We start from the raw sequence: 25,095 nt of genomic DNA on the forward strand, positions 1-25,095 counted from the left end.
TCCATCCTCGCCTCGCGTTGGTGAGGGACGACTATCCCCCTGTGTCGCCTCCCAGACGGCGTTGGAGCTGCTTGGGATGGCGCGACAGCGCCGACACACTAAACTGCTCTTTGTCTGTTCCCCTTTTGTTGTTGTTGTTGTTTTTTTATTATTTTGTTAGTTCGCATCCCCCTTCTTTTCTACGCCAGCGAAAAAAGGTCGCGGCCGTCTCTTCCTCCTCTATGCGGTTGTGCCGCATGCACGGCCCTCAGTCGTAGTTGTTCCCGGGCCGCGGTGAAGAGGAGGAAGACAGTACCCCGTTCCAGTGGGGCGCCGCTCCCCGCGCGTGGCTCCCATAGTGTAGCGGTTATCACCTCGGACTCTGAATCCGATAACCCTGGTTCGAATCCAGGTGGGAGCACGTTTTCCATTTTCCCTTCCTTTTTCCCTCCCTCACTACTATACTACCACTCATTCTTCATTCCCTTCCTTGGTCGAGGAAGACAGAAGAAAGTGGAGTGAGCCGTGGGGTGGGAATCCCATGCATGCCGAAATCGCCTTGCCGCGTTGCGGTACTTGCTACTGATGATGATGATATTTGGGAGTTGCTGGGGAGGAGGGCGCCGCGGCTCCTCTCCTATCGGCGCCGTATTTCATTTGTATTTTATAATTAGTATACATGTGTTTTCTTTATTATTTCCCTCCCTCTTTCTCTTTCTCTCGCTCTCTCTCACACGCACACTGTCTCTGAGTGTCTCCGTGCGGTCTTGATTCGCCCTCCGTGTCCTTCTTTTTTCTCTTTTTGTTCCTGGTGGTGCCCGGAGCCGTCGCTGGAGCCACAAAGATGCTGCGCGCCAGCCGACTGTGCAGAGCCATCACGGCGTCCGACCTTGAAGCAAAGATCAGAGCCAGCGAGCTACTGAAGCCGTTGCAGGACGTCAGGGTAGTTGACGCCAGCGGCGGATGTGGGAGCTTCTTCAACATCACTGTGGTCTCACAGGCGTTTTGCGGAAAGCCATTGGTGCAGCAGCATCGCTTGGTGAATGAAGCGCTTAAGCGCGAGATTCCCCTCATCCACGGCTTCTCGCTTACGACTAAAGTGGAATAAAATTAATCCTTCTATGAGTGCTATTACACGTCTCCCCTGTCACGTGTTACCTACGCCCTTTTTTTTTTTTGCTAAGATGTCGCGTGGGTGTCGGCTGGGTATGCCACTCCAGTAAATGGGCGGTGATGCTTACTTTCCCTTTTCTCGCGCTACTGTGGATTGGGCGCCCACGCCACTTCTATTGCATCTCCACACCACCCGCTGTGCAGCACGGCGAGAAGGAGGACACGAAACTAGTAATGTCGCTTGCCGTCAAGTTCTCGCAAACGCTATTGGGCAAGTCCGTTCATGTCACTGGGACGGGGGGTGGGGGAGAGAAAAGAAAAGGAAAAGACGCCTTTAGCGAACGAGAAGAAGCTGTTTGCTGCCTGCCGTGATTGCCGCGATCCGCCCCGCCGCGCCGGAGTCTCAGCTATTTCTCTCTGTTTCTCGTTTTAGCGCACAAAAACACAGCCCAAGTGGGTCACTCGAGGACTATTCTCGCCCACGCCCAAAGAGGGGTGACACTGTCAGGATGAACCACGAAGCCGAAGAAATGGACCCAGTCACCGCCGCCGCCGCCGCGACGATGCCGCCGGATGCTAAAGATGCCGACGGTATTTCCCCCGGGGAGGGGGCGGAGGTAGAAAACGAAGACGACTGGGGCCCCGCATTCTTCGAGGAGGAAGAGGACTGCGTGTCCATCCTCGCGCGGGTGCAAGAGACCCTGCAGCTGCAGGAGGACCGCGACTTGGCTCTTCCCACGGTCGCCGAAGATCCAAACGGAGTGGCGGCAGCGTTAGACCGCCTTGAGCGCATCATCGCCCGCTATCAGGAGTCCCCGCATCTGTTGCATGGATACTTGGAGCTGCTGCTTGGGCCGCTTGTAACGATGCTGCAAGGCCTTCTCCCCGCCGCTACGGATGTCTGGAGCATGGAAGCCTGCATTGGGGAGGCAGAGGGGGACGATGCGGCGGCGCAGGAGGAGCCTAACTACAAACTTGGTGCCAACTACGACGAGTATGATGCAGATGCACCGAAGTCGGCCATTCACCACGTTAGCCGCGCCATTTACGTCGTCGTGAAAACAGCTGGTGAAAAGTGTTGTACCTCCTACTTCTCCAATGATGTAAGACACTGTGAGGATGTCTTTTACGCCCTGCGTTTGTGGCAGCGGAGTGTCAAGCACCGTCGTGAGTGGGAGGTTCGCTATTGCCTGCTGCTGTGGCTCTCCAACCTTGTGCTTGTGCCGTTTTCACTCAGTATCATTGACTCCGCCGACCGCGGTGGATCCCTCTCCGACGCCGTACTTCAGACGGCCATGGCGTTTTTGTCTGACACCTCCAAGTGTCGCGAGGGGGCTGCGCTGCTCGTCGCACGCCTCCTCACAAGGCCGGATGGAGAGGCGCACCGGGCGCGTTTCTTTGCATACGCCAAGGACGCCGTCACAGACCCCGCCAGTGGTAGTCTTCTGCTGCATGGTGTGCTCCTCGCCCTCGCAAAGACGCTGAAGTGTGGGCAACGCCGTGAATTGGCGCCCTACGCACCGGGGCTTATCCCAGTCGTCGCCGGGGTGCTGGAGTCCCGCGGCAGTGATGCGCTGGTGTCGAAGGCCGCCGTGAAGGTGGAGCAGCGGCTGGCGCTCGCCCTGTTGCGGGGTCGTTCGGCCCCCTGGAAATATCAAAGACACGTGGCGTCGCTCGACAAAAATTTGGCCGTCATCGAGTCTTCCGTTGCTGGAGTTGGCGTTTGTGCGGATGCGACCTCCCCCGGCGAGGGCGACCGTCGTGGCGCCGCGGAGGGGCAAGCGGAGCTGGAGACGGCGTCTGAGGACGAGGCGGTGGTCGAAAACGACGAGGGGTTGGAAGAGTCCATTGGCCTGATGCTTGTGAGCCTAAGCCACAAGGACACGGTCGTACGCTGGAGCGCGGCGAAGGGCATTGGCCGCATTTGCGACCGGCTACCGCGGGCAATGGCGGAAGACGTCATCGCCGCCGTATTAGACGTCTTCGCCAATGAGCATTCCGACAGCAGCTGGCATGGCGGACTGCTTGCCGTGGCGGAGCTGTGTCGACGGAGCATCCTGCACCCGCAGCACCTTGCCACCATGCTTCCCCGCATCACTCAAGGTCTGGCGTTTGACTTGATCAAGGGAACCTACAGCGTCGGCTCGCACGTGCGGGATGCCGCGTGCTACGCTTGTTGGTCCATTGCCCGCGCGTACGATGCCTCCGATATCGAGGCGTATGTGCATAGTCTCAGCACGAGCCTCGTCGTCACCTCTCTGTTTGACAGAGAAGTTCACGTCCGGCGAGCGGCGGCGGCGGCCTTCCAGGAGTGCGTTGGACGCCTTGGAAATTTCCCGGATGGCATTCGCCTAGTCACGACGATGGATTTCTTCTCGCTTGCATCGCTGCAGAACGCCTACCTGCATGTTGCCCCATTGGTGGCGGAGAATGCATCCTACAGGGGGCGCATGCTTGAGGAGCTTGTGGCTAACAAGCTCCTGCACTGGGATCGACGCGTGCGCTGCTGTGCGGCACGGGCGTTAGGCCTCCTTTCCACGCTGGAGGTAAACACGGCCGTTTGCGAAATTGTTCCTGAGCTGTTGCGCCGTGTCACAGATACCTCGGTGGCGACGCGCCACGGTGCCATTCTCGGGATAGCGGAGATGATTGAGGCGCTAGACGCCGCCGCGTGGCCGGAAGAAGTTCTCCTTCACTTTGCCGCGCTGACGCCCCGCGTGGATGCCGCACGACTGTTCCGCTCTCGCGGTGGGGAGTACGTCCGGCAGGCCTGCTGCCGCCTGCTCGCCGCCGTCGCCCATCGCCGCCTGCGTCTGCCGGAGACCGTGGAGGTGCAGAGGGTGGGGGGCGCCGTGGCGCGCGCCAAAACGCTGTGGAAGCTGCAGGAGTTCTTTGAAGACACGTGGAAGCAGATCCTTGAGTGGCTGCAGTTCGAGGCGGCTGACGCGTACGAGGTGTTTGCGGCGACGTACTACACCGAGTTCGTGGCCCCCTTCCACCACAAGGTGCTGGAGAAGATGTTGGACGGCAGCGGGGAGGGGCGCAACCCGATGGAGCGCCGTGGGAATCTTCTCGCCATGGGCGCCCTCCCGTGGAGCGTTATCTCTGCGGCCCCGCTCACAAGAACAGCAGCACCAGCGGCAGCAGTAGAGGGGGAGACGGCGTACTTTCTGCTGCTTCTCCGTGCCACCATGGAGGGCACCAGGCCAGAGAAGCGGAAAGAGTTGCAAGACGCGGAGTCGCGGCGCAACGCGGTGCGTTCGCTGCGAAAAATTATGCTCCGCATTCCCCCGTCGACTCCGCAGTTAACCCCCGAGTTGTACGAATCTGCTGTGCAGCATATTCTGCACGCCATGGACGACTACGCCGCAGACCGTCGCGGCGACGTCGGCTCCTTCGTACGACTGGAGGCCATTGATGCCCTGCCAGATGTTGTGCGGTACGGCGTGGATTGCGGCTGTTGTAGTCCGCAGCTGGCGCTCCGCGTAGTACAGGCGCTCCTCAAGCAATCCATGGAGAAGCTGGATCGACTCCGTGGGCGGGCGGTGCACAGCCTGCTGCAGCTCGCTCAGCTCCCCGCCGTGCTACTAGACAAGGAGCGGGCACCCGACATCGCGGTGCTTCACAATGTCCTTTGCGAAAACACGACGGCCGAATGGTCGCTGCCGCAGGTTGCCTTCACGACATTGGCGCGGCCCCTGCTAGCGACGGGGTTGTTTGCGCCATGTGTGGTGGAGGGGCTTGCGGTCTCCGCTGGGTCGCTTTCGCTGCACATCATGCAACCCGCGATGGATGCCTTTTTGCACGGCTTTCAGGCCTCCGTAGAGAATGGCGTGCGCCTCTCGCATGCTTTGATTGAGGTTGCAGCGAAGTATACGCACAACGAGCGCGTCGTGGTGCCGCTGTGCATCACGATGAATCGTCTCATGGTCGCCGGCGTCTTCGACGAGTCATGCCACGTGGACGTGGTGGAGCTGCTCCGCCGTGAGTTGAAGCACTTCGCCACCAGCATTCACGTGCTTTTGCCGCTCGTTGGCGTGCTTGGGGACCTCTGCCGCAGCGGCGTGCCCGAGGCACGTGTGGGGGCCTGGCGGCTCAGTCTTGTGATGATCGCGAGCCGCTACCCCAAAGTCCGGGCGAAGATGGCCACCGACATGTACACCGCCCTGCTCCTCTTCTCCTCCGTCGAGGCGTCTGCCGGCTGCGCAGGCGCGATGCAGCACCTCGCGGCGACCCAGTGGGACGCCAGCGAGGCGGCAGCGGTGCGCCGCGCGCGGGACGCGCTTTACGGCATGCTGGGCATCTCCCCCCCGCCCTCCAAAGGCTCCGGCGGCAGCGAAGAGGTGGCGGCGGCGAAGGCGACGAAGAGCCGGCCGGTGGCGGGCTCGTACCTTCACCTCGTGCACGAGGCGGGGTACTGAGAGCTGCCCCCCAGCCGCCGCGCGCCCGCACCGTGCGGAGGGCCCCACAAGAAGAAACGAAGAGGGAGAGAAGGCGTAAGAGGGGGTGGGTGGGTGGATGTGGGGGGAGGAAATGCAGGTGAACTGGAATTGTTGTAGACGCTTGCCGGTAAGAGGAGAAGGAGAAAGGAAAAAAAAAGGCGCAGAGACGTACAAAATAACGCACGCAAGCAACTAAAAAGGAAAAGTTCCCGGCGTCTTCTGGCAGACACACCCCACTGCATTCAATTGGATTCGTCTCTGCATCCCTCTCCCACCCCTGCAGGTTTTGCCGTCCCGCTGCCGCTGCGCCTCTTTCTGTTTTCTGTTTGTTTTTTTCTTCCCCCCTCCCCATCTTTTCTCTAGAGGGCCTGCCGGTGGGGGAGGGGGGTCGCCGAACGTCGCCGCGCCCCCGGTCGGATGGCCACCAACGAAAGTAACGTCGTCCACGCCCTGCGGGAGCGGAAGCACTACGACGCGTTCCACTGGGTGCCGCCGAGCGGCGAGTTCATCGCCGCCAATGACGTCAAGGATTACTTCATGATTTGCCTCCGCGCGATTGGCGGGTGGAGCCCGCGGCGCAGCGATTGCGACGAGGAGGAGGAAGAGGACGGCGAGGGAGGGAAGGGAGAAGGCCAAGAACTGCCAGAAGAAGCGGAGGGTGGGAAGCCAAGCATTGCGGTGCAACTCGGTGGCGAAAAGTGGCGGCGGCGGCGGTGGAGGTGGCGAAGCCGCGGCGGGGCGGAAACGCTATTCGTGACGCTGCAGATGCTGCACATGGGGCAGCCGGTCACGCCGCTGCTGCGGTCCTCGCACACCCGCACTGACGCCTGCGCCCTCGAGGAGTGGATCATATTCCCCATCGCCGTCTGCGACGTGCCGCTTGACGCGGTGGTGGAGTGCCGCGTGTACTCCCGCCACGGCCTCGTCGGCGACAAAACGTTTCACCCCTTCACGGCAAGCGGAAGACTCAAGACGGGGCCGCGGTGTTACAGGCTGTGCACTGACGGCGCCGCAGGTTTGCGTGAAACGGCGCCACCGCAGTGGGAGCTGCTCGCGCGGGACCTTCACGATGGTCTGATGCAGGCCGTCCCGTGGATGGACAAACTCGTCGAGCGGCGTCTCACGGAGATGCACGGGGCACGGGAGGATGCGAGCCGCACCGCGGTCGCCGCAGGTTGCGCCTCGCCGACGCTTTCCTTGCTGTTTCCGCTGCTGCGGGGCCGCCTGCCGGTCTTCCACCTCTCCGTGCCGCAGAACATGCTGCCCGCCGTGCCGCCGTCTATGCCACCTCCGACGACGCCAACGCGACCCTACGTTGACCTCTGCGTGGGTGACGAAAACCTTTGCGAGGCGAAGGCGCACGCCCTGTCTAAGTCCTTGTTTTTGATCTCCGACGCGGATGCAGAGGCCCAGCCGGGCCCCGTGGAGCGGCGCCAACTGCAAGAAATCCTGCACAAGCCACTGATTCACTTGGAGGGTCTCAAAGTGGACGATGAGCTGCTGCTCTGGCGATTTCGCTTTTTCCTGGCGCGCGATCCTGCGTACTTTGTGCTCTTCATGCGCTGCGTCAACTGGTGCAATGAGGCGGAGCGGCAGGAGGCCCTAAAAGTCATGCAGCAATGGAAACCGATTAGCTTCTCGCAGGCGTTAGTGTGTGTCTCCTTTTACTTCCGCGAGGTGGCGTACGTGCGGAGGTACGCCATTAGTTTACTGGCCCGGCACTCCGACGACCACCTCCTCCGCTTCCTGCTGCAGCTGGTGCAGGGCGTGCGGTACGACGTGAAGGACGAGCTCGAGCAATTTCTCGTGCGGCGGGCGTTGGGCTGCTGGGAATTGTGCTCCACCCTTTTTTGGTACGTCCACGTGGAGACCCTGCTGGAGCGGTCTGCCGCCCCCGACAGCCGCCACGGGCAGGAGCGCGAGCGGTACGCCGAATTTCTTCAGCACCTTTTGGTTGCGGTAGAGGAGGTGAAGCCACACTTTCTGCAGCGCCTTCGCCGGCAGGTGAAGCTGACGGGGGTGCTGCGTTGTTTGTACCGAACAATCCTCAAGGACCCGCGGGACCGCGTGCGGCGCATGGAGTTCGCCACCACGCTTATCGACTCGAAGAAGTGCGGCATACACGAACTCTTCGCGTCTCCAGCAGAGGCGCGGGGTGGCGGCAAGGCGGCGGACGGCGCCAGCGCCGTGACACTTCCCACGCACCCCTGCTTTGTCGCGGAGAACATCACCTCCGACGGCTTCTACCTGTTCAAGAGCGCCAAGATGCCCATGAAGGTCCCCTTCATTGTCCGCCCAGGCGGCGGAGGGGGCTCCCGCACGGCTGCACCGGAGGCTGCCGACTCGCCGGGCCCAACTTTTGTTCCACTTGTCACCCCTGCATCGGAGGTGGGGATTATCTTCAAGAGCGGTGACGACGTGCGGCAGGATCAACTGGTCGTGCAGCTTGTGCAGCTCATTGACGCCATGCTGCGGCAGGATGGCCTGGATCTCTGTCTCAGTCCCTACCGCGTGCTGGCAACCGGGCCGATGGAGGGGCTCGTGGAGCTCGTGCCGAACACCGTCACGTTTCAAAGCGTGCAACGGGACATTGCGGGGTACATCCGCTCACATAACGAGACGGCTGAGAAGTACGAGGCCGCCCTCTGTCGTTTTACGAAGAGCTTCGCCGGCTACTGCGTCCTCACCTTCATTCTTGGCATTGGCGACAGGCACCTGGAGAACCTCCTCGTAACGCACGACGGCAGGCTGCTGCACATTGACTTTGGGTACATTCTCGGCAACGACCCGAAGCCCTTCCCACCGCCGATGAAAATCAACAAGGAGATGGTGGAGACGCTCGGCGGGCCGCAGAGCGAACGCTACGCGGAGTTCAAGCTTTACTGCTGCAGTTCCTACAACATTGTCCGCAAACACGCACCACTCATTCTGAGCATGCTGCTGCTCATGGTGGATGCTTCTATTCCGCAGATATCGGGTGACGGCAAGGTAGACCCACGCGTGAATTTGCTGAAGGTGCAGGACAAACTGCGACTGGACCTCTCAAATGCCCAGGCGGCGCAGTACATCACAAACGTCATCGCGGACAGCGTGGGGTCCATTTTCACAAACCTCTGGGACGTCATACACGTCGCGGCGCAGGCAACACGTCACTAGCCCGATGGTCTCCAAGGCGGCAACAAAACAAAAATGGGCTTCCGAGGCGGATTGCGTTGTTGTTCGTTTTCCTCTTCCTCCGCTTTTCCTTTACAAGGAGGAGGTAAGGGGCTTTTCGCACCTCGGCCATCCGGCTGCGGTTTCTCTTCTCTTCTGTTCTGGTTTTTTTTTGTGGCGCTTGACGCGTTGGCCCTGTGATTCGCACTTCTCCCCCGTCTCCCTCGCAGCAGGGGGCAAAACACACACACAAACAAAAACAAGAGCAAAACAAAAAAAAAGGGCGAGATAGATATATATCGACGGAAATGAAGCGGCACGGCGTTGACGGCGATTTGGACCCCGCCCACCCCGCCTTGTGTTTTCACCGCGAGGTGCTGACCTTCTTGAAGTGGGCGGCCATTCGCCGCGACTTTCTGGAGGCGCTGCAGGCCTCCCCGCGCCTCCACTTCCTTGAGCCGCGAAAGCTCTGGCGCCACAGTCAAGAGGCGCTGGGGAAGTGGGTCCTCTCGCAGGTGGCCCGCGACACACGCAGCGGCACGGAAGAACCCGCAGCGTCCCCCTCCTTCCTCCCCACACGGGCCACGTTGTCGGGCGGCACGTACGACGAGCAGCTCATCCGCGATATTTCGCTAAAGTGTGAGGACTCCGGCAGCGCGGAGGTTGTGGCGGAGGTCAAAGCGCTACTCGCACGTTTTAACCTGTCGCAGCGCTGCGAGGACGCGGCGGCCGCGGTGCTGCGGGAGCTGAGCTCCACGAGTCCGTCCATGTACTGCGTCCCCTCGCTGCGCATCATTGACGCGGCGGAGGAGCGAAGCCGCACGGCCTCGCAGCGTCGGGTGCAGGGCTCCGTTGCGGAGATTAGCGCCCAGTGGCCGAAGCACGCGAGGCACAGCTGCCCGCCCGTCTCTCTCCCGCTGCTCGCTTACAAAAAGCTTGAAATGTGCTACACTCATTTTTCAGAGACGGCAGAGGCTAAGCGATACCCCAGACTGGACCATGACAGCCGCTTTCTCCTTCGCGCGGCGGCGGTTGCCCTACGCTACGAAGGATGCCTGGCAACGGGGTCACTGCAGTTGTGTGCTGACACCAGACTAAAGCAGCATCTGCACGCCGCTGGCTACCATGTGATGGACCTGTGCGCCTCCCCGATTAATGCGTACATGGGTTCACCCAAGGCTGGCTCCCACAGCACCCTTGGCGAGGATGGCTGTGAAGACGAGGGCAGCGGCAAGGAAGCCTCGGCTCTCGAAGCTGAAAACACACCCAATCACTTTTGCAGTGCGTTTCCTGACACCGATTGCTACTTCGGCAGCCTTGGTAGTGCGCTCCAGTTTGACGTTGAGGCCGCCTACAACTCGCTTGAGGTGAATCCGGAAAAGAAGCCTCTGCTGCTGACGCTTGATGTGCCGTACGATGAAGACATCTGTGAACGGCTCTTCTCAAGGCTCGTTCGTGACATGCAGTGTGCTGAGGGAAAGATGGCGATGCAGCAAGGAAAACCGTCGCCCCCGCCATACATTGCGGACTACGTGTTGGTGTTGCCGCTGTGGTGGGATGTGCCAATGCAGCGAAGAAAACGGTTGTTTGGGGTGGCTGGTGGTGCTCCGCCTTCCTCGGAGGAGGAGGAGCAAAAATTACTGGACGCCGTCGTCAAGGAGCGCAGTGCGATTCTGCATTGCGGATACATCGTCCCATATGAGTGGCCACAGCATCTGGCGAAGGCAGCTGGGAAAAGCTGGGTTTGCTTTGATGGCGTTTTCTTGGGTGATAGCTACAAGTATTTCTGTACCGCGACGAATAAGTGGCTGCAGGGGGTGACCGCCGCGGAAGTCATTGGACTGTCGCAGCCGCGAGCAGACGCAGACGGCGGCCACTGGCTTGAGACGCAGTTGGCCGCCTTTTATGGGGGTCAGTAGGGGATGAGAAGTCTAGCGTTTTTTCGACGGCTGTTGTGTGTGTGGGTTCCGCAGCGGCGGTGCAGGAGAAAAGGCAGGGGCGAGAAGGGAGAGACGGGGGTGACTGGAGATAAGACGAACCGGCGGGTTGAAGTGTGTGTGTGTGTGCGTGTTGTTGGTTTTTTTTTCCGTGTGTGTCTCCCGCTTGTCTCCGTGGTGCGGCGTCCCTGCGCGGCTCTCGTCTCGTCGCTCTGCGGCTACTCTCGTCTTTTCCCCGTCCAACTTTTTTGGGGTCTGCCGGAGCAGGCGCCGGGAAGCCGAGGGGGAGGAAAAAAAGGTTTAGATAAAAACGAAAAAAAAAACAATAAAAAAATGGTTCGCTACGGGGGTCCGCGGTTTGAGTTCTTCTTCACCCACCAGTTCCTCAACAACGAGGAGGCCATCCGCAAGGAGGACGCGCAGCGGGTGGCTTTCATCTTGCGCAGACGGGAGCAGCAGAGGGCGGCGGAGGCGGAGCGGGAGGCGCAAAGGCGGCGCCGCGAAGAGGAAGAGGAGCGGCTAGCGGCGGAGGCCGAGGCGGCCAGGCGCGAGGCGGAGCAGGCGCTCGAGTCCAAGAAGCGTCGCATCTCCGCAAAGCAGCAGCGGCTAAAGGAGCTCTCGACGCCGGTCGTGCACGGCGGCCCGCTCTACGGCAGCGGGACGTACGGGCGGGTGATGCAGCCAACCTCAAAGGGCGTGCCGCTGCCGCAGGGGCGTGCGGGTGCCGCGTACATGCCGGGGGTTGACCGTCACCGCATCGTGCCGCGCCCGCCCGCCGCTGACGCCCACCCGCCGTGGATCGGCAGCGGCACCGCGTGGATGGTGGAGGAGGCCGAGGAGAAGGCGCAGCGACGCCACCTCTTCGCCCCGCCCAGGCGCGACCCGGCGACGGTGCGGGACCGGGAGCAGTACATTGACGGCATCGAGCGCCACCACACACGTTGCGCCTCCAAGGCGGAGGCAGATGCGCAGAAAGAAACTGCTGCCGCAGACGCCATTGAGATGCCCACTTTTAGGGAGGAATCGCCCCCCGAAACAACGCGCGCGCCGTCCGTTTTTTCGCATGCCTCGTCGAATGAACCCATCAAGGCGCTTGGCACGCAGCACATGGAAACCGTCAGCACGAAGGAGGAGGTGCAGAGACATCTTGCGGCGTTTGGCGGGCGCATGGCGCCGCCACGGCGTGCCGCGAAGCCCCCCACGCCGTTCGACGACATGTCCCTACCGGAACTCACAGCGCGCTTGGTCCGCATGCAGCAAAGACTTCGGCGATAGCACGGCATATATACATACATGTGCAGATACATTGCGCCTGCGTGTGCGTCGGCGGTGTGGGCTGATGTAGATGGGCCCGTGTCGGTGAAGGAACGGGCGTTGGACGGCCGGCACCGCCCACAACCCACCCGCCTACGCACGCGCGCAAGGTCAAAAAAAAAACGAGAAGAAGAAAAAAAAAGACATGTAAACAAATGTGCATGCGTCATGTGTAGTGGAGGAATGAGCCAACACGGTGGGGGGTGGGGGGCGCCTGTGTGCGTGCGCGTGATGCGTAAGATGTCGCTTTCTCTGTTATGATATATATATATATATATGTGTGTGTGTATGTGTGTATGTATAACATTATTATATGCATGCATGTATATTTCTCTTCTCCCTCCTCCCACCACACACACGCACGATGTGGGACTGGAGTAGGAGGGCAGCTAAGCGAGTGTCGCAAGCGCGGCAGCGGCAAGAATCAAAAAAAAAAGAGGGGGAGAGAAGGAAAAAACCAGAAGGAAGGCAAGAGACCACGTGAGTAAAGAGATGACGCAGCTTCATTCGATTGCGAGCCTGGACTACGGAGACGGTCGCACTTGCGTCTGTCGCATCTGCGAGTGTGGTAAACACAAGTGCAAGGATGTGAAGCTTCCCTTCTTTGGTGAGACAACGTACCGTGACGAGTACGTTCCAAAGAGCACGGAGCGGGAGGGGCTGCGCAGGACCCGGGCCGCGGTCTTCCCGACGAGGGCGGAGCCAGGCCATTTCAAGACGACGAAGCAGGAGGCGTGGGAGCCGCTCGAAGGCAAAGTAGTGCGGCCCGCCGACTCCTTTAAGCCGCGCACGGCGCTGGGCGATCCGCTGCCTTTCACTGGCACAACGACGCACCGCAACGACTTCCCGGGTCACATGCCGGAGCATGAGCGGGTGCGCTACAGGCAGGAGCCCCTGCCCAAGTTGAAGGGCTTATATGAGACGACAAACGGGGCAATGCAAGAGCCCATCAAGAGGTGCTTGGATGACGGGCTCATGCCGAAGCCGCCCAAATCCTTCCGCGGCGACGAATCACTCGCTCAGGCACTGCCGTTTGACGCCATTGCAACCTACACAGCGGACTTTCCACCGAAGCAGCCGTTCTTCGCGCCAAGAGACCGGCAGGCGGCGGAGCGCGCGGCGCTGCCCGACAATCGTGATTTTGAGACGACAAACTCGACTTCATACAAACTGCCGCCGCGCTTAATGCGCCACGTTTGCCCAGCCGGGCTTGTGCCCCCGCGCCCGCCGTCGGTGGACGGCCACATTAAGGTCTCCGTGTACGACATTCCCTCGGGCGACATCATGGACTAGAACCAGAGCGGTCCAATGGAAACTGCTGACCAGTGGAGAAGCTAGACTTCAACGATGTATGTGGTTGTCATATATATATATATATATATGTCTGTTAATATATCCACCAAAAGAAAAAAAACAGAAAGAAGCAGTCTGGCTGTGGATGGTGATAATGGAGCAAGTGTGTCATGTAGAAGTTAGACGCGTGACTGCCTCCGCCCACCTCCGCCTGTCCGAGTCGCCCATTGATGGGTCCTCTATCTTGTATGCTGAAGAAAGAACGAAGATGGCGCTTTTTTTTTTCGCTGCATGTGCTTCATCGCATTTTCCCCTTCTTCTTTTTTTTGTTGCTTTTTCTCTCTCTCTGACTTTTTTGCCTCGCCGCTTTTTTTTTTGCTTTGCCCCAACCCCAACCACGTTTTCCCTTTTCGTTTTGCCGTGGGTGGGAGATGCCTCGTGCTCCCTTGGTGCGGGTGGGAGTGCGCGGGAGGCGTGGGCGCGGTGTGGTGGTAGTGGTGGAGGGGACGCCACGAGAAGGACAGGGGAGGGTGCAGAGGCTTCCATGTAAGTAGAGTGGGGGCGGGGGAGAGAGGGGGTTGCGCGCGAAGAGAGTAGCGACAGGCGCCGACGGCTGGCTCGCTCAGCCTGCGCGTCGCCGTAATGTATGCGCGGGGGCGGCCCCTCATTGTGTGGGGACGGCGCCGCTTCTCCCCTGCCTCCTGTTCTCACAGGTTCAATGTATGCCAGCGCCCGCGGAAGGGAGGAAGGATATCGACAGACAAAACCGAGACAAAAGGCGAAGGGAAAGGAAAGTAGAGGAGGAAACCGAAGTGGAGAGGCAAAAACAAGACAAAAAACCTTGAGCAGAAAGGCTACTCTTTACGCTTTCCTCCTTTTGTTGTCGTTGCTTTTTTTGCGTTCCTTTTTTTTCCCCTTTTTTGCGTTTTTGTTGGTGTTGTTGTTCCTGTGTGCTTTTTTTTTCTATGTATTTCCTTGGGACGGCTGTACTGCCCCCGCCCCCTTGATGCCTCTCCTGCCGCGCCTGCCCGGATTGCTGCATCGCCACCGCCCACCCAACACTACTCCCGCGCTGGGCGGAGGTGCACTGTTTGCCGCTGCTTCTCTCCCACACTTGCCACTTTGCTGTGTCTGTTGCTCCTGCTTCTGGCATCTCGCCGTGCAAGGTAGGGAGTGAGAAAGGGAAGAGGCGTACCAAACGTCTGCGTGCGTGCGTGTGTGCGGAGCGGCGGGGAGGGCAAAGCGCAATTGAAGCAATTTGACACCCATCGACGCCAGCAGCGCAGTAAAGGGAAAAGTGCAGCAAAAACAAAACAAAAAAACGCAGGGAAACAGGCAGAGGAGTCAAGCGACAAGATGCGCTCTAACGGCGCGGGACACTTGGGGAATGACACGTTTATGGCTGTCACGCGCGACAACACCGACAACATGTTTCTTGTCACGAGCAAACTGACGGAGGAGCGCGTCACGCCGTACCCGTTGGCGCGTCGCGTGCGCTTCATCCCACACAGTGACACCGCCTCCGCACCGGCGTCCTCATGCGGGCAGGCGGCGGAGAGTGGCGCAGCGGCGTCGGACGGCCCTCAACAAGACGTACGGCACAGCCTTCACCCCTCACTTGACGGAAAGCTGGTGGCCGCGATCAGCACAGGCCGGTGGAGGCACTACCTGGTCGACGTGCTGAGCGCCCGAGTCTGCGAGTTCCAGACGGTGGCGCCCGTGATGGGCGTGGCGTGGCACCCGACAAGCCCCCGGCGTCTCATGCTTCTCCTGGCGACAGGGACGCTCCTCCTGTTCCGCGCCGACACCGTCGCGCTGGGGGTTGTCTTCCAAGACAGGCAGGAGGTGCCGCTCCATGAGATTATTACGGAGCACAAGCGCTGTATCCTTAACGGCGACGGCGCTGTGGCAATGGACCAGCTGGAGGAACCGCGCGGGCGCAAGCGTGAGCCGATAACTGCAACAGCAAGCCACATGGCACTCGAGCACGAGGCTCCGGCCGGAATTACGCACGGTGCGACAACACCGCCAGCAGCGGCGCTAACGGTGTCGGTCTCATCATCGCCAGAAGCATCAACGCGATCTATCGCCTCCGCAAGCAACTCATCCCTGGAGAGGAGCACGGCGGAGGAGGCAACCGAGGTAGAGGAAGCAATGGAGGAGGGGGAAGAAGAGACAGAGGAAGCGGGAGAAGAGGCACGGCCGGTCATCACACGTGAAGCAGCGGAGACAGCAGTGTCGGCGGAGTTTGATTCGACGATGGGCGGAAACGATGGTCCCAGTTTGCCGCTTGGGATGTGCGTCGTCCCTGCGTCCCTGAGTCTCCCGGAAATGCTGCTGGTGCTTACCCGCGGTGGGGACATATTTTCCATAAAAATTAACAAAGATGGTCTGCCGACGTTCTTGGTGGAGGAATACGACGGCTGTGTCGAGACTCTTCTGCGTAGAGGGCACAGACGGCAAGGCGACGCCTCGCTGCCTCCGTGTGTGCATTACTTGTTGCGTGGCGGCTCCGCTGTCGCCGGGTACGCGGAGGAGCCTCTGGCCATTGGCTCAACTCTGCTCGACGCAGACGTGGGGCTTCACGTTGTGTTTGTGATGTACAACACCGGCGTGCTCCGCGGGGGAAGGTTCACTGAGCCGGATCTGCTCTGCCGCGATCTCATGCGGCAGCAGTTGGACTTCGCAATACACCTCGGCGCCGCCTTTTCGCCCGCCGCATCGCCGCCGAGTACGCTCTCCCTGACGCGCCTTGCCGGCCTACACACGTGCGGGAACGCAACCCTCATCCGCTACAATGACTCCGCATATCTATGCGTGTGGCCAACCTGGTCGCGCAAGGCCGCCGGCTGGGTGTACCGCGACGTCGGCGAAGACGGATGCCAGCGGCTGCCGCTTGTCAGCCAAGGCGCCGTCGCACCGGAGCCTGTGGCTCTGCGCCTCCCGTATGACGTGGCCGGGGCAAGTGTCGCTGTTGGCGTCAACGAAGTTCTCATCTTCCCGGAGGCCGCCGCCGCCGCCGTCCCTCTGAAGCAGCCGCAATGTCCGCGCTCAACGGTGGTCACTGCGAAGATAGCCAACCTGGTGCTGGCGGCAATTTACGCCGCCAACGAAAAGTACAAACTGAGGTTTGACGACAACGCAAGCAACGCTAGTGAGGGCCGGGATGCACCGGTGGAGAACGCGGAGCGTGGGAGCCTGGAGCGGCTCCTGGAACTCACGGCAGAGGGTTATAAGCGGTGGCTGTGCGGCTATCCGCAGGAAGCCAAGGACAGCATCGCTGTTGATTTGGCTAAGGGCGTGCAGGCCGCCCATGGAGAGTTGATGGCTCGTCAAAATGCAATACAGAAGCGGGAGGGAGACCTCGCCGCGCGTGTGCAGCGACTGTTGCAGCGGCAGCACGAGCACTCACAGAGTGTTGTTCACTCGCAGGGCATCATTCGGGACGCGGTGGTGCACCGATGTGGGGTGGACGTCTTCTACTCAGCGAACGAGGCCCTAGGAAAGACCCACAGGCTCCTAAATGAGCTGGAGTCGCTCGCGGCTCAGCGAAGTGACGCCAAACGGGGGGGCGGGAGCGTCTTCGTTGGAACAAGTGAGGGTACATGAAAATGGACATGGGGCAGTGGGGGACGTTTTTACGATCACCTGGGGCAGACACGCATGCATGCATGCCTGCATGCAAGTATGCACCGGCGGCCTCCTCGCCAAACTCTCTTTGATTCAACCTGTTCACTCACCTGCCGCCACTGTGTTTGGAGGCGGATTATTCCAAGTGTGTTTTTGTTGCTCCCTTGTTCCTTCCCGGTGACTTTCGTGCATGCCCGCGGAGTGGGGTCTGCTCAAGCTGCGAGAGAGGAGAGCAGAGGAGAGAAAGGGAGCTGGGAGAAGGCGGGCGAACACAAAGGCAAAGGGGAGGAGGGAGTTGGGGGCGCTGCAGCGAAAATATCCAGCGTGTGTCCTCGGCCGCGTAGAGGTGCCGCGGCATACGGCGGGGAGCCACAGTACTAAAGGAAAGCCGACAAGGGAGGCGAAGGGCAAACAAGGGGATAAATGGCGGAGGCGGAGGCGACGCCTGGCAACACACCGAACGGGAAGCTGCAGCCTGTCTTGGCCAATGAAGTGTGCGGCTCGGAGGAACATCAGCAGGAGGCGTCGGCGGCCCATCTCTTTGAAGCAAACATGCGTTTGAAGGCAAGATGTTCGCAGCTGCAGGATCAGTTGGAGGGGCTGAAGCGTCAGTTACTTGCAGAGAGGAGTGCTCGGCAGGGGCTGGATGCTGAGCTGAGCGAAGTGAAGGAACGACTGCGGCGCACAAAGGACGTTGTGGACCAACAGAAGAGGGAGTATAGCGAGGTCTCCTTGCGACTGTGTGCTGTGACGGCGGAACGGGACGAGCTGGAGGTGAAGGTGGGCGAGGTGTGGCGCAGCATGGCCGCCGTGGAGGAAGCCATGCGCGCCAAGGAAGCAGAAAACAAGGCGCTACGGGAAGCGTTTGATAACGAGCAAAAGGAGCGGGGTGCTCAGGAGGTACTGATGAACGCCATGGTCACCCAAATGGCCACGCTAGAGCGGCAGGTGGCGGCTGGCGAGGGCGCCGAAGCACGGCATCGGCGGCTCAGCGAGGATGCACTTCGTGGCGTGAAGGAGGAGGTGCAACGCGTCGCGCTCCGTCTAGAAAGTCTTGCGGACGCCTACTCTGCCCCCTCACTAGAGCGAGACATGGAGCAAAGAGTGTCGTGGCTGCTTGGGGGCGACGGCGATTCTGAGCGCGATGCGACTCCTTCCGCAGGCGAGGATGACGGGGTCGGCGCGGCCGGCGACGGACTCAACACGTCGGACTCTGAAGGGCGAACACGAGGTGAGCCGCGCCAAAGGCAGACCACGCAGCTGGTGGGCCCCATCTACCAGGCGCTGCGGCACCTTCACCAGCAGCTGCGGCGCCAATACGAGGAGAGGCGGGCCGTGCAACGCGAGCGTCATCTTCTTGAGTCCCACATTGTGGCGCTGAAGGAGGAACTGCACCACCTGGGGAGCGATGGGGACGATGTACGGGAGCGGTTGCTCAGGAGTGAGGCGCAAAGGGCGCAGATGGCGGAGACGTTAGAGAATACGCGACAGGCGCAGGAGTACGAGGCGGTGCAGGTGGCGGAGACACGCCGCAAATTTGCCTCCCTGCTTCGATGCGTCGGTGATTGGTGCGTCATCGAGCAGCATATCGTTGACCTCGTTAAGGAGGTAAAGCAGCTGCGTTCCGACGTCGAAAAAGGGCGTCGGACGCACAAGGCGTACGTGGCAGAGAAAGAAAGTGAAATGGATGCCATGATGGACATGCATCAGCGTGAGACGAATGAACAGAAGCGGCAACTGGAACAGGTCCGGCATGAATGCGAAAGATTCAAGCGAGCGGCTGCGTCTGCTGCGTCTGCTGCGTCTGCTGCTTCTGCTTCTGCTAGTGAAGCTAGTGGTGTGGGTGCGGGTGCTTCAGCGGAGCTGCAGCGTGGGCACGAGAACTTCAAGGTGAGGTACCGAGAGCTGTTGCGTTACATGGAGGAGGAGCTGGAGCCTCTGGTGGCTGAGCAGGCTAAGGCGCTGCAGAAGGAGAGACAACACGTAGACGAACTGCGACGCGCCAATGACGCACTGCAGCTCGAGGTGAAGATGCGTGCTGGCGCGGGCGAGGTCGGTGGAGGTAGACTGACTCTTTTTGAGGCGCTTGTTCTCACCCTCCGTGTTCTCTCTGGTGCCATGGCAGAGGTACGGGAGATGGCGCAGCAGCGCAGAGCCTTGACGCGCTATGTTCTTGCCTATGAGCAGATGTTTGGTGCTTTGAACGTCTGTGGCGACTGCATCGGTCTGCGCCCGGTGTTGCGTGTACGCAAAGCAGTAGTGGCGGTGCTGGCTGTCCAACGGCTAATCGCACTGCGCAAGTCGGCGTGGCGGCGTGGTGGTGGTGGTGTCATCCCGTCCGGGGAACGAGGCGCTGCACGCATTCGTTTGCCGCCAGAGACGTGTTGCTTGGTACGCGGAGGGCTTATTCGTCTACCGCCGGTGGGAAGCGATGACGCAGCGGGGGACTTCCTGGGTGAGGAGGGGGGCGCAACAGGAGGGGAAGGGAGCGACGTTGCCTTTGTGGAAGAGCGGGACTTGCTTCTTCCTGCCATGCCCCACACGACCAGGGCCACCTCGCCGGCGGAAGCGTCCGCGCAGGGCTGTGCGCTGCGCAGCTTCATGGGCGCGCTACTCTCCTTTGTGACGCTCCCGTCGGCGATGTGGCCGCCGCGTGACGCGCGGGAACCCTTGTGGCGGCGGCTGGCAAGTGGGCTGCGCTCGCTGCAGTGCACGCCAGGGCAATTTGAGCGTCGACGTGCGTCTGACAAGCCACACGCTTTGTTGCACCTGCCGCCGCGAGCACCGGTGCGGTCACAAGTCGCGTTATCGTGGGGAGAGTCAGTGCCGCGGCCTCCGCAGTCTGCCGGTGCGACGGTGACACAGCGGTTGCCACCGTGCAACCTCGGGAGCGCAGGCGCCGCAGCCGCCTATCCAGCCCCGCAACCCGCAGTTCATCACACAGAGGACACGCTGAGCCTCGAGGAGGCTCTTCGTCACTCCTTATTGCGCGACGAACAGTTCAGCAGTGACGTGCAGGAAGTTGAAGCAGGGAGTGGGTTTGCCTCTGAGGTGCTAAACGTCATTCGTGCACTCGATCAGCGTGTGGTGGGGGCTTTGGAGCGGCACGTGCGGCCAGCCGAGCGTCCCCCGCATCCGTGACAGGCCTTGGTGACGAGGGAGCGCCGACACCGTGTCACATTCATTGCCCGTTACTGCCCTACTGCTACCACCACCACGAATTGTTGTTGTTCAGACCAGCATTTTTGTTTTCTGTGCGGTCTTTGGAGGCGGTCTTTTGTACAGTGCGAGGAAGAAGAAGAGAACATCCCGTGTGATTTGCCGCGGCGGCTGTTTGCTGTTGTGATCCCTCTTCGCAGAATTTCTCTGCCTGAGTGGGTTTCTGCGAGTGTGGTGGTGATTCTCTCTTTCCCTTTCCCTTGCCGTTTTTTTTTATTTATTTTTCTTTCCCCCCTTTTCTTGGCCTCACCCTCTCGCCACTGGCACGGCGTCGCTGGCTCATCTTTGCCGCAGCTTTCCCACACCGCCGCGGGATGCGTGGGTTGTCGACTCTCTACTGTCTAGCATGCGAGCAGGAGGGCTGCCTCGCGAATTCGGACTTCGTTGAGGTGTGCAGGGCCCTCGACACCTCGGAGGAGTGCCCAACGCATTTGGATTTCCACGCCACGCACTTGGGCGACGCGGCGGCGGCGGCGGTCCTTCGCACGATGGCGGTCATGCGGTGGGTGCGCAGCGTCGACCTGCGCGATAGTGGGGCGGGGGCGCGCGCCGTGGCGGCGTTGGCGGCTGTTGCCGACGGGCACCCGAACCTCCGCTGGGTGGACCTGCGCGGCGGCGGCAACGACATCTTCGCGATGTCGGGGCGGCGGCTGCTGGCGGTCTTGAGCCGCTGCCCAATGCTGGTGGTGCACGTCAACTACGAGGAATTTCCCGCGACAATGGCGCGGCGGCTGCGGGCGGCCAACGACCACAACCAGCAGCTGCAGCAGGAGGAGGCGGCTGCAATTGCGACGGAAAAGATGGCCCTTGTACCAGTGCTCGACTCCCTCCAGGGGGCGGGCTACGAGGAGGACCTCTTCTACCTGCCCACGCACGACCGCGCTGGGTGCTCGGTCTACGGCGAGGATGCCAATCTACTGCAGCTGGTGGGAAGCCTAAACACATACATGGAGGACTACCTGGAGAGCTATCAGTACGTTGGCCGCGTGGCGGCGCAGCTGGCAGTTGACCTCGGCGCGGCGATTCTTCCATGCATTCGTGCGACCGCCGTGGCCGTCCCGCCATCTGTGGCGACGAGCACGGGCCGCGTGTACCCCAGCGACGTCAAGGCGACGGTGCGAGCGGTGGATGCCCTTCTTGGCGGATTGCGTGCGAATCCGTTCCTTCTTGAGGAGCTGCTTGTGGCCCGGGGGCCCATGTTGGAGATGTATCTGGCGAAACTGAGGGAGGTGCGCGGGGAGTACGAGTCTCTGGTGGCAGCTCGCCTGGGATTGTGCCCCTCCCACCGCGAGCGAACGCTGGTGGTTGAGATGCGGCCCCTGTACAACCGCATCGTCGCGGCGCTGGTTCAGAAGTCCATGACGGGGCTGGCGTCGATGGCCCACGTGGAGGAGCACCTGCGCCGCGTGCGCGTCGAGGTGCTAAGCCGGCTTCTGGAAGGTAGAGAACGCGTGCTGCCGGTTCTGCTCACGCAGGTGCAGTACTTCGCGTACAACCACCCCGCGCAGGCAAGCAAGTGGACCGAGGCCTATGGAAGAAAGGAAGAGGAGGTGCCGCAGGAGGCAGAGCAGGCGGAGGTGGAACACGACGCGGACGTCGCCGCCCCATCGCCGGGTGCCCCACGGAAACGCGGCAAGATGTGCGTGACGGCCATGCGTGAGCTGCGAGAGTTATTGCAGGATCCTTACACCTCGGCCCGCTACTCTGTCACAAGGCCACTGTTTGAAGTGCTCCCGATGGAAATGCGAGTGTTTCTCTGTGACCTCGCGCTGCGGCGTGCGGCCTCGCTTTACACCCCGGCGATATTTGTGCTGGAGAAGAAGGCGCCGCCGGAGGGGCCGCGGTTAGAGGATTGGCTGCCGACGACGAAGCACGACGACCCGTTTGACATTGTCCGCATCTTTGAACGGGTTCGCTGCCGCAGGGAGCTCTCCGAGGTGCTCTGCGCCTTCGAGGAGTGGTACCGGCTGCGGCAGGTGGAGTGCTACGATGTAACGCATGTGAGTCGGCAGGAGCTGCTGTCAAGGGTGTAGCGCGTATGTAGAGCAAACAGTACGGCAGCAAAAAAGAAAAAAAAAGAAAAAAAGCGAAGCAGCGAAGGCGCACGCAGCCAAGCTACTCATTTTTCGTCATTATTATTATTTTGTTTTCCTCCTGCTCTCGAGCTTCATCCCTCTGCGGTGTTTGATCTCGCGCCCCTCCGCTTCCTCCTCCTCGTCTCTGCCTTCGCCTCCTGCGAACGCAGCGAGAGTGACACATGCATGGGAAGTTACTGACGCAACGGGAGCCCCTCGGGGTGCCGCACCGCGGCATTGCCCTGGCGCACCCATCTAACCCTGTCGTCTTCCTCGACATTGAGTGCCCGAGATCGGCGGCCGGCGGTGAGGGAGGCGGGGCGCCGCAGCGCATTTTGCTTGAGCTCTTTGCGGACCTGGCGCCAACGTTGGCGTCAAACATGTATGCCCTCTGCGTTGGAAGCTCGACCCGCGTCGTGGAGCAGCGGCTGCAGCCGGCGGGCTACAAGGGAACGGTGCTGCACGACGCCCTTGTCGGCCAGTACGTCATCGGCGGGGATGTGATGGGCGGTGGCGGAAGTGGATTTTTCTCCGCCCTTGGCGAGCGTCAAGGCCCGCTGCCTGTGCCTCCGAGTGAACTGGAGGCCCTTGCGGCAACCGCGCCCGACCGCTGCCGTCACACGCAGGGAGTTTACATGCAGTACTGGAATCACGTCCCTGGCGCCCCCGCCGCGGCGACGACGTTGAAGGTGGCGTCGTCGTTTCGCCTCGACACGGTGGAACGGGGGGCGGATGCCACGATGCCAACCGACGCCATTCTCATTGGGCGAATGGTGCATCGTGACGCGGCAGCCCACACCGTGGCGAAGCGTCAGCTACTGGAACTGACGAAGGCGGTGTTTCACGCCAAGCGGGGGACGACGGTGCCGCGGCTGCTGCCCACAATTGTGTTGTGCGGTGAGATGTGAAGACAAGCGAGCCTTTTTCTCTCTGTGTCTATTTCGCTCTCGGTGGGCGTGTTGGGGCTGCTGTGGAGCCGTGAAGGCGGGTTATTCCCTCCCTTGGACTCCCTCTGTGCGTCAATGCGTGTGAGGGGCAGGGACACCTCCTATATATATATATGCCTTCTGTTTGCTTCGCTCATTCTCCTCTTTTCATCCGGTGTGGTGTGGCGCAAAAGGAGGCAGAGGAGGAGCGAGAGCGGTTGGCACATGTCCGCGGGGTCGGGCGAGAGGCATGTGGTTATCGCGCTCTGCGGCTCGGCGAAGAAGAAGCGGCAGTCCTTCGACAAGCTGCAGCGGTACGTAGAGGAGACCGGCAGAGGCAGAGGCGGAGGCGGCGGCGACGGCAACGCACACGTCACGTTTTCGTTTCTGGAAATGCACTACGACGAGGGGCAAGACACGTTCTCGACGGTGGCGGGAATGGACGCGGATGTGGTGCTGCACAAAGTAAGCACGCTGCCTCCCAGTGCCGTGGGTGCTCTGCGTCGGTGGTGTGCCGCGGCCTCACAGCGGCGACGCCGCAGGCGCCTCCCGCCTGTACTCCTCGTAGACCCCATGGAAACGACGCGGCTCGTCCTGCATCGCTCGTTGACCTACAAGATGCTGGATAGTCGCCTGAAACGGCCCTTCTGCCGAATTCCCTGCTCGTGGCTGTGGACACGCGACTGTGCGTCGCTGGTGCCCCTCGGCTTTTCCTCGCCTGGGTTGGGCGACGGGGAGGCCACGCCGCCGCCTGGCACGGCCCAGCGCCCGAGGGAGAAGTGGTGGATAGCGAAGCCGGACCTCAGCACCGGTCCTCCCTTCACACACCACATGGTCATATGGAAGGGCGTCCAGCCGGTGTCGGCCATGCCGGAGGAGGTGCGGCGTCTGCTTCCAGCCGGCGGCAGTGCCTTTGTGGTGCAGGAGTTTTTGTCGCACGCGCTCCCCGTGGTCATCAAGGTGTACTGCATTGGCCGCCATGTGTTTGTGAAGGCCGTCTCAACCACGCCGCTGCTGCGCCGCGTCCTCTCGGAAATGGGGGGTCCCGTGTTCGTGGACTCGCAAAGTAAATTTCCAACGGAGACCGGCTGGGAGAAGGAGGAGGCGTGCTGGCGAAGCTACCTCGCCGAGGGCGGAAGCGCCCACACTCAGTGCAGGGAAATCGCCGAGGTTTTGGTGCAGGAGCTGGGGTTGACGCTCTTCGGGTTTGACCTCCTCCTGACGCCGGAACACGGGTCGCGGCAGGGCAGCAGTTGGCCTGGGGCATCCGCCGCATCGCAGGAGACGTCGCCGAACGCCGCGTGGCTTGACGCGCCTCTCTTTGATGGAGCCACGGGTGCCCCCGCGGCGCCGCTGTGCTCTGCCGCCCCGGTGCTCGTGGATGTCAACTACTTCCCGGGCTTCGCCGGCGTGGAGGACGCGGCTGCGCGCGTGTTGGACGTCGTCAAGTCAAAGGTACTGGGAACTCCCGTGGCGCAGAGACGGCACGTCTTGGAAAAAAAGCTGCTCAACTGCCCCATTGCTGCTAAAGAGGAGATGGAGGAAGATACATAGAGAGAGATATATATAGTGTTGTTTCTTAACGTTGTGCCAAAGTGGGTCAATGCGTCCACGCGTTGGACAGTTTTTTTTCTATTTTTATTTATCTTCTTCTTCCTTCTCTTGCCTCCTCCTTCACGCGTGGGTGACCGCCCCCCCGCCACTTTTCGCGGCAGGAGCTGTTTGTTTTTCTTGCCGCGCCTCGCTTCACGTCTTCTCTTCCCCCCGCCCCAGCCGGTGCTGCTGAGCCACTTTCCCTCAGCGCCCGGACGCCGTGCTTTCGCTGGCGTTGAGGGCAAAAACAAAAAAAAGTGAGAAAAAAATTGGGGGACAAAAAAGAAACACATACACACACACTTCCTGCGGCGAGGCAAAGGAGTGAGGAGGAGGGACCGCAGGCCTGCCCAGCCTACACTCCCGCATTGCAAAATCGAGAGAGAGAGAGAGAGATCGGAAATCAGCTACCATAGAAGAA

The 25,095-nt window shown here is 61.0% G+C and overlaps 10 protein-coding genes and 1 non-coding gene across 11 annotated transcripts, besides 13 other annotated features; all 11 read left to right on the forward strand.

Annotated features, from left to right (window-relative positions):
* Nucleotides 1-125: 125 nt before the first annotated feature.
* Nucleotides 126-162: a microsatellite.
* A 166-nt stretch (nt 163-328) lies between these two features.
* On the forward strand, nt 329-400 carry Tco025E_03203. Its single transcript has one exon. It is a non-coding gene; the product is annotated as a tRNA-Gln (tRNA).
* Nucleotides 401-664: 264 nt separating this feature from the next.
* Nucleotides 665-728: a microsatellite.
* Nucleotides 729-1,601: 873 nt separating this feature from the next.
* On the forward strand, nt 1,602-5,513 carry Tco025E_03204 (putative tubulin folding cofactor D; the record flags this gene model as incomplete). The annotated part of the gene is made up of 1 exon (XM_029370124.1): nt 1,602-5,513. The coding sequence occupies one exon, from the start codon at nt 1,602-1,604 to the stop codon at nt 5,511-5,513; it is 3,912 nt and encodes a 1,303-aa protein (XP_029229648.1).
* A 438-nt stretch (nt 5,514-5,951) lies between these two features.
* Nucleotides 5,952-8,690, forward strand: Tco025E_03205 (class III phosphatidylinositol 3-phosphate kinase; the record flags this gene model as incomplete). The annotated part of the gene is made up of 1 exon (XM_029370125.1): nt 5,952-8,690. One exon carries the CDS (start codon nt 5,952-5,954, stop codon nt 8,688-8,690), a length of 2,739 nt encoding a protein of 912 aa, XP_029229649.1.
* Nucleotides 8,691-8,925: 235 nt separating this feature from the next.
* Nucleotides 8,926-8,968: a sequence feature (A-rich).
* A 27-nt stretch (nt 8,969-8,995) lies between these two features.
* Tco025E_03206 (uncharacterized protein) lies at nt 8,996-10,606 on the forward strand (the record flags this gene model as incomplete). Its single annotated transcript, XM_029370126.1, has 1 exon — nt 8,996-10,606. The coding sequence occupies one exon, from the start codon at nt 8,996-8,998 to the stop codon at nt 10,604-10,606; it is 1,611 nt and encodes a 536-aa protein (XP_029229650.1).
* Nucleotides 10,607-10,738: 132 nt separating this feature from the next.
* Nucleotides 10,739-10,783: a microsatellite.
* A 174-nt stretch (nt 10,784-10,957) lies between these two features.
* On the forward strand, nt 10,958-11,899 carry Tco025E_03207 (uncharacterized protein; the record flags this gene model as incomplete). Its single annotated transcript, XM_029370127.1, has 1 exon — nt 10,958-11,899. One exon carries the CDS (start codon nt 10,958-10,960, stop codon nt 11,897-11,899), a length of 942 nt encoding a protein of 313 aa, XP_029229651.1.
* Nucleotides 11,900-12,051: 152 nt separating this feature from the next.
* Nucleotides 12,052-12,080: a sequence feature (A-rich).
* A 114-nt stretch (nt 12,081-12,194) lies between these two features.
* Nucleotides 12,195-12,267: a microsatellite.
* A 163-nt stretch (nt 12,268-12,430) lies between these two features.
* Nucleotides 12,431-13,231, forward strand: Tco025E_03208 (uncharacterized protein; the record flags this gene model as incomplete). The annotated part of the gene is made up of 1 exon (XM_029370128.1): nt 12,431-13,231. One exon carries the CDS (start codon nt 12,431-12,433, stop codon nt 13,229-13,231), a length of 801 nt encoding a protein of 266 aa, XP_029229652.1.
* Nucleotides 13,232-13,300: 69 nt separating this feature from the next.
* Nucleotides 13,301-13,334: a microsatellite.
* A 774-nt stretch (nt 13,335-14,108) lies between these two features.
* Nucleotides 14,109-14,176: a microsatellite.
* A 411-nt stretch (nt 14,177-14,587) lies between these two features.
* Tco025E_03209 (uncharacterized protein) lies at nt 14,588-16,840 on the forward strand (the record flags this gene model as incomplete). The annotated part of the gene is made up of 1 exon (XM_029370129.1): nt 14,588-16,840. One exon carries the CDS (start codon nt 14,588-14,590, stop codon nt 16,838-16,840), a length of 2,253 nt encoding a protein of 750 aa, XP_029229653.1.
* A 49-nt stretch (nt 16,841-16,889) lies between these two features.
* Nucleotides 16,890-16,923: a microsatellite.
* A 159-nt stretch (nt 16,924-17,082) lies between these two features.
* Nucleotides 17,083-17,156: a sequence feature (GA-rich).
* A 128-nt stretch (nt 17,157-17,284) lies between these two features.
* On the forward strand, nt 17,285-20,002 carry Tco025E_03210 (uncharacterized protein; the record flags this gene model as incomplete). The annotated part of the gene is made up of 1 exon (XM_029370130.1): nt 17,285-20,002. The coding sequence occupies one exon, from the start codon at nt 17,285-17,287 to the stop codon at nt 20,000-20,002; it is 2,718 nt and encodes a 905-aa protein (XP_029229654.1).
* Nucleotides 20,003-20,394: 392 nt separating this feature from the next.
* Nucleotides 20,395-22,113, forward strand: Tco025E_03211 (uncharacterized protein; the record flags this gene model as incomplete). The annotated part of the gene is made up of 1 exon (XM_029370131.1): nt 20,395-22,113. One exon carries the CDS (start codon nt 20,395-20,397, stop codon nt 22,111-22,113), a length of 1,719 nt encoding a protein of 572 aa, XP_029229655.1.
* A 29-nt stretch (nt 22,114-22,142) lies between these two features.
* Nucleotides 22,143-22,166: a microsatellite.
* A 111-nt stretch (nt 22,167-22,277) lies between these two features.
* Nucleotides 22,278-22,315: a microsatellite.
* Nucleotides 22,316-22,337: 22 nt separating this feature from the next.
* Nucleotides 22,338-23,063, forward strand: Tco025E_03212 (peptidyl-prolyl isomerase E (cyclophilin E); the record flags this gene model as incomplete). The annotated part of the gene is made up of 1 exon (XM_029370132.1): nt 22,338-23,063. One exon carries the CDS (start codon nt 22,338-22,340, stop codon nt 23,061-23,063), a length of 726 nt encoding a protein of 241 aa, XP_029229656.1.
* A 243-nt stretch (nt 23,064-23,306) lies between these two features.
* Nucleotides 23,307-24,635, forward strand: Tco025E_03213 (uncharacterized protein; the record flags this gene model as incomplete). Its single annotated transcript, XM_029370133.1, has 1 exon — nt 23,307-24,635. One exon carries the CDS (start codon nt 23,307-23,309, stop codon nt 24,633-24,635), a length of 1,329 nt encoding a protein of 442 aa, XP_029229657.1.
* A 417-nt stretch (nt 24,636-25,052) lies between these two features.
* Nucleotides 25,053-25,070: a microsatellite.
* Nucleotides 25,071-25,095: the final 25 nt, after the last annotated feature.

Source organism: Trypanosoma conorhini (assembly GCF_003719485.1).
Source record: "Trypanosoma conorhini strain 025E chromosome Unknown Tco_14.4_contig_00141, whole genome shotgun sequence".
Classification (NCBI taxonomy): Eukaryota; Euglenozoa; class Kinetoplastea; order Trypanosomatida; family Trypanosomatidae; genus Trypanosoma; species Trypanosoma conorhini.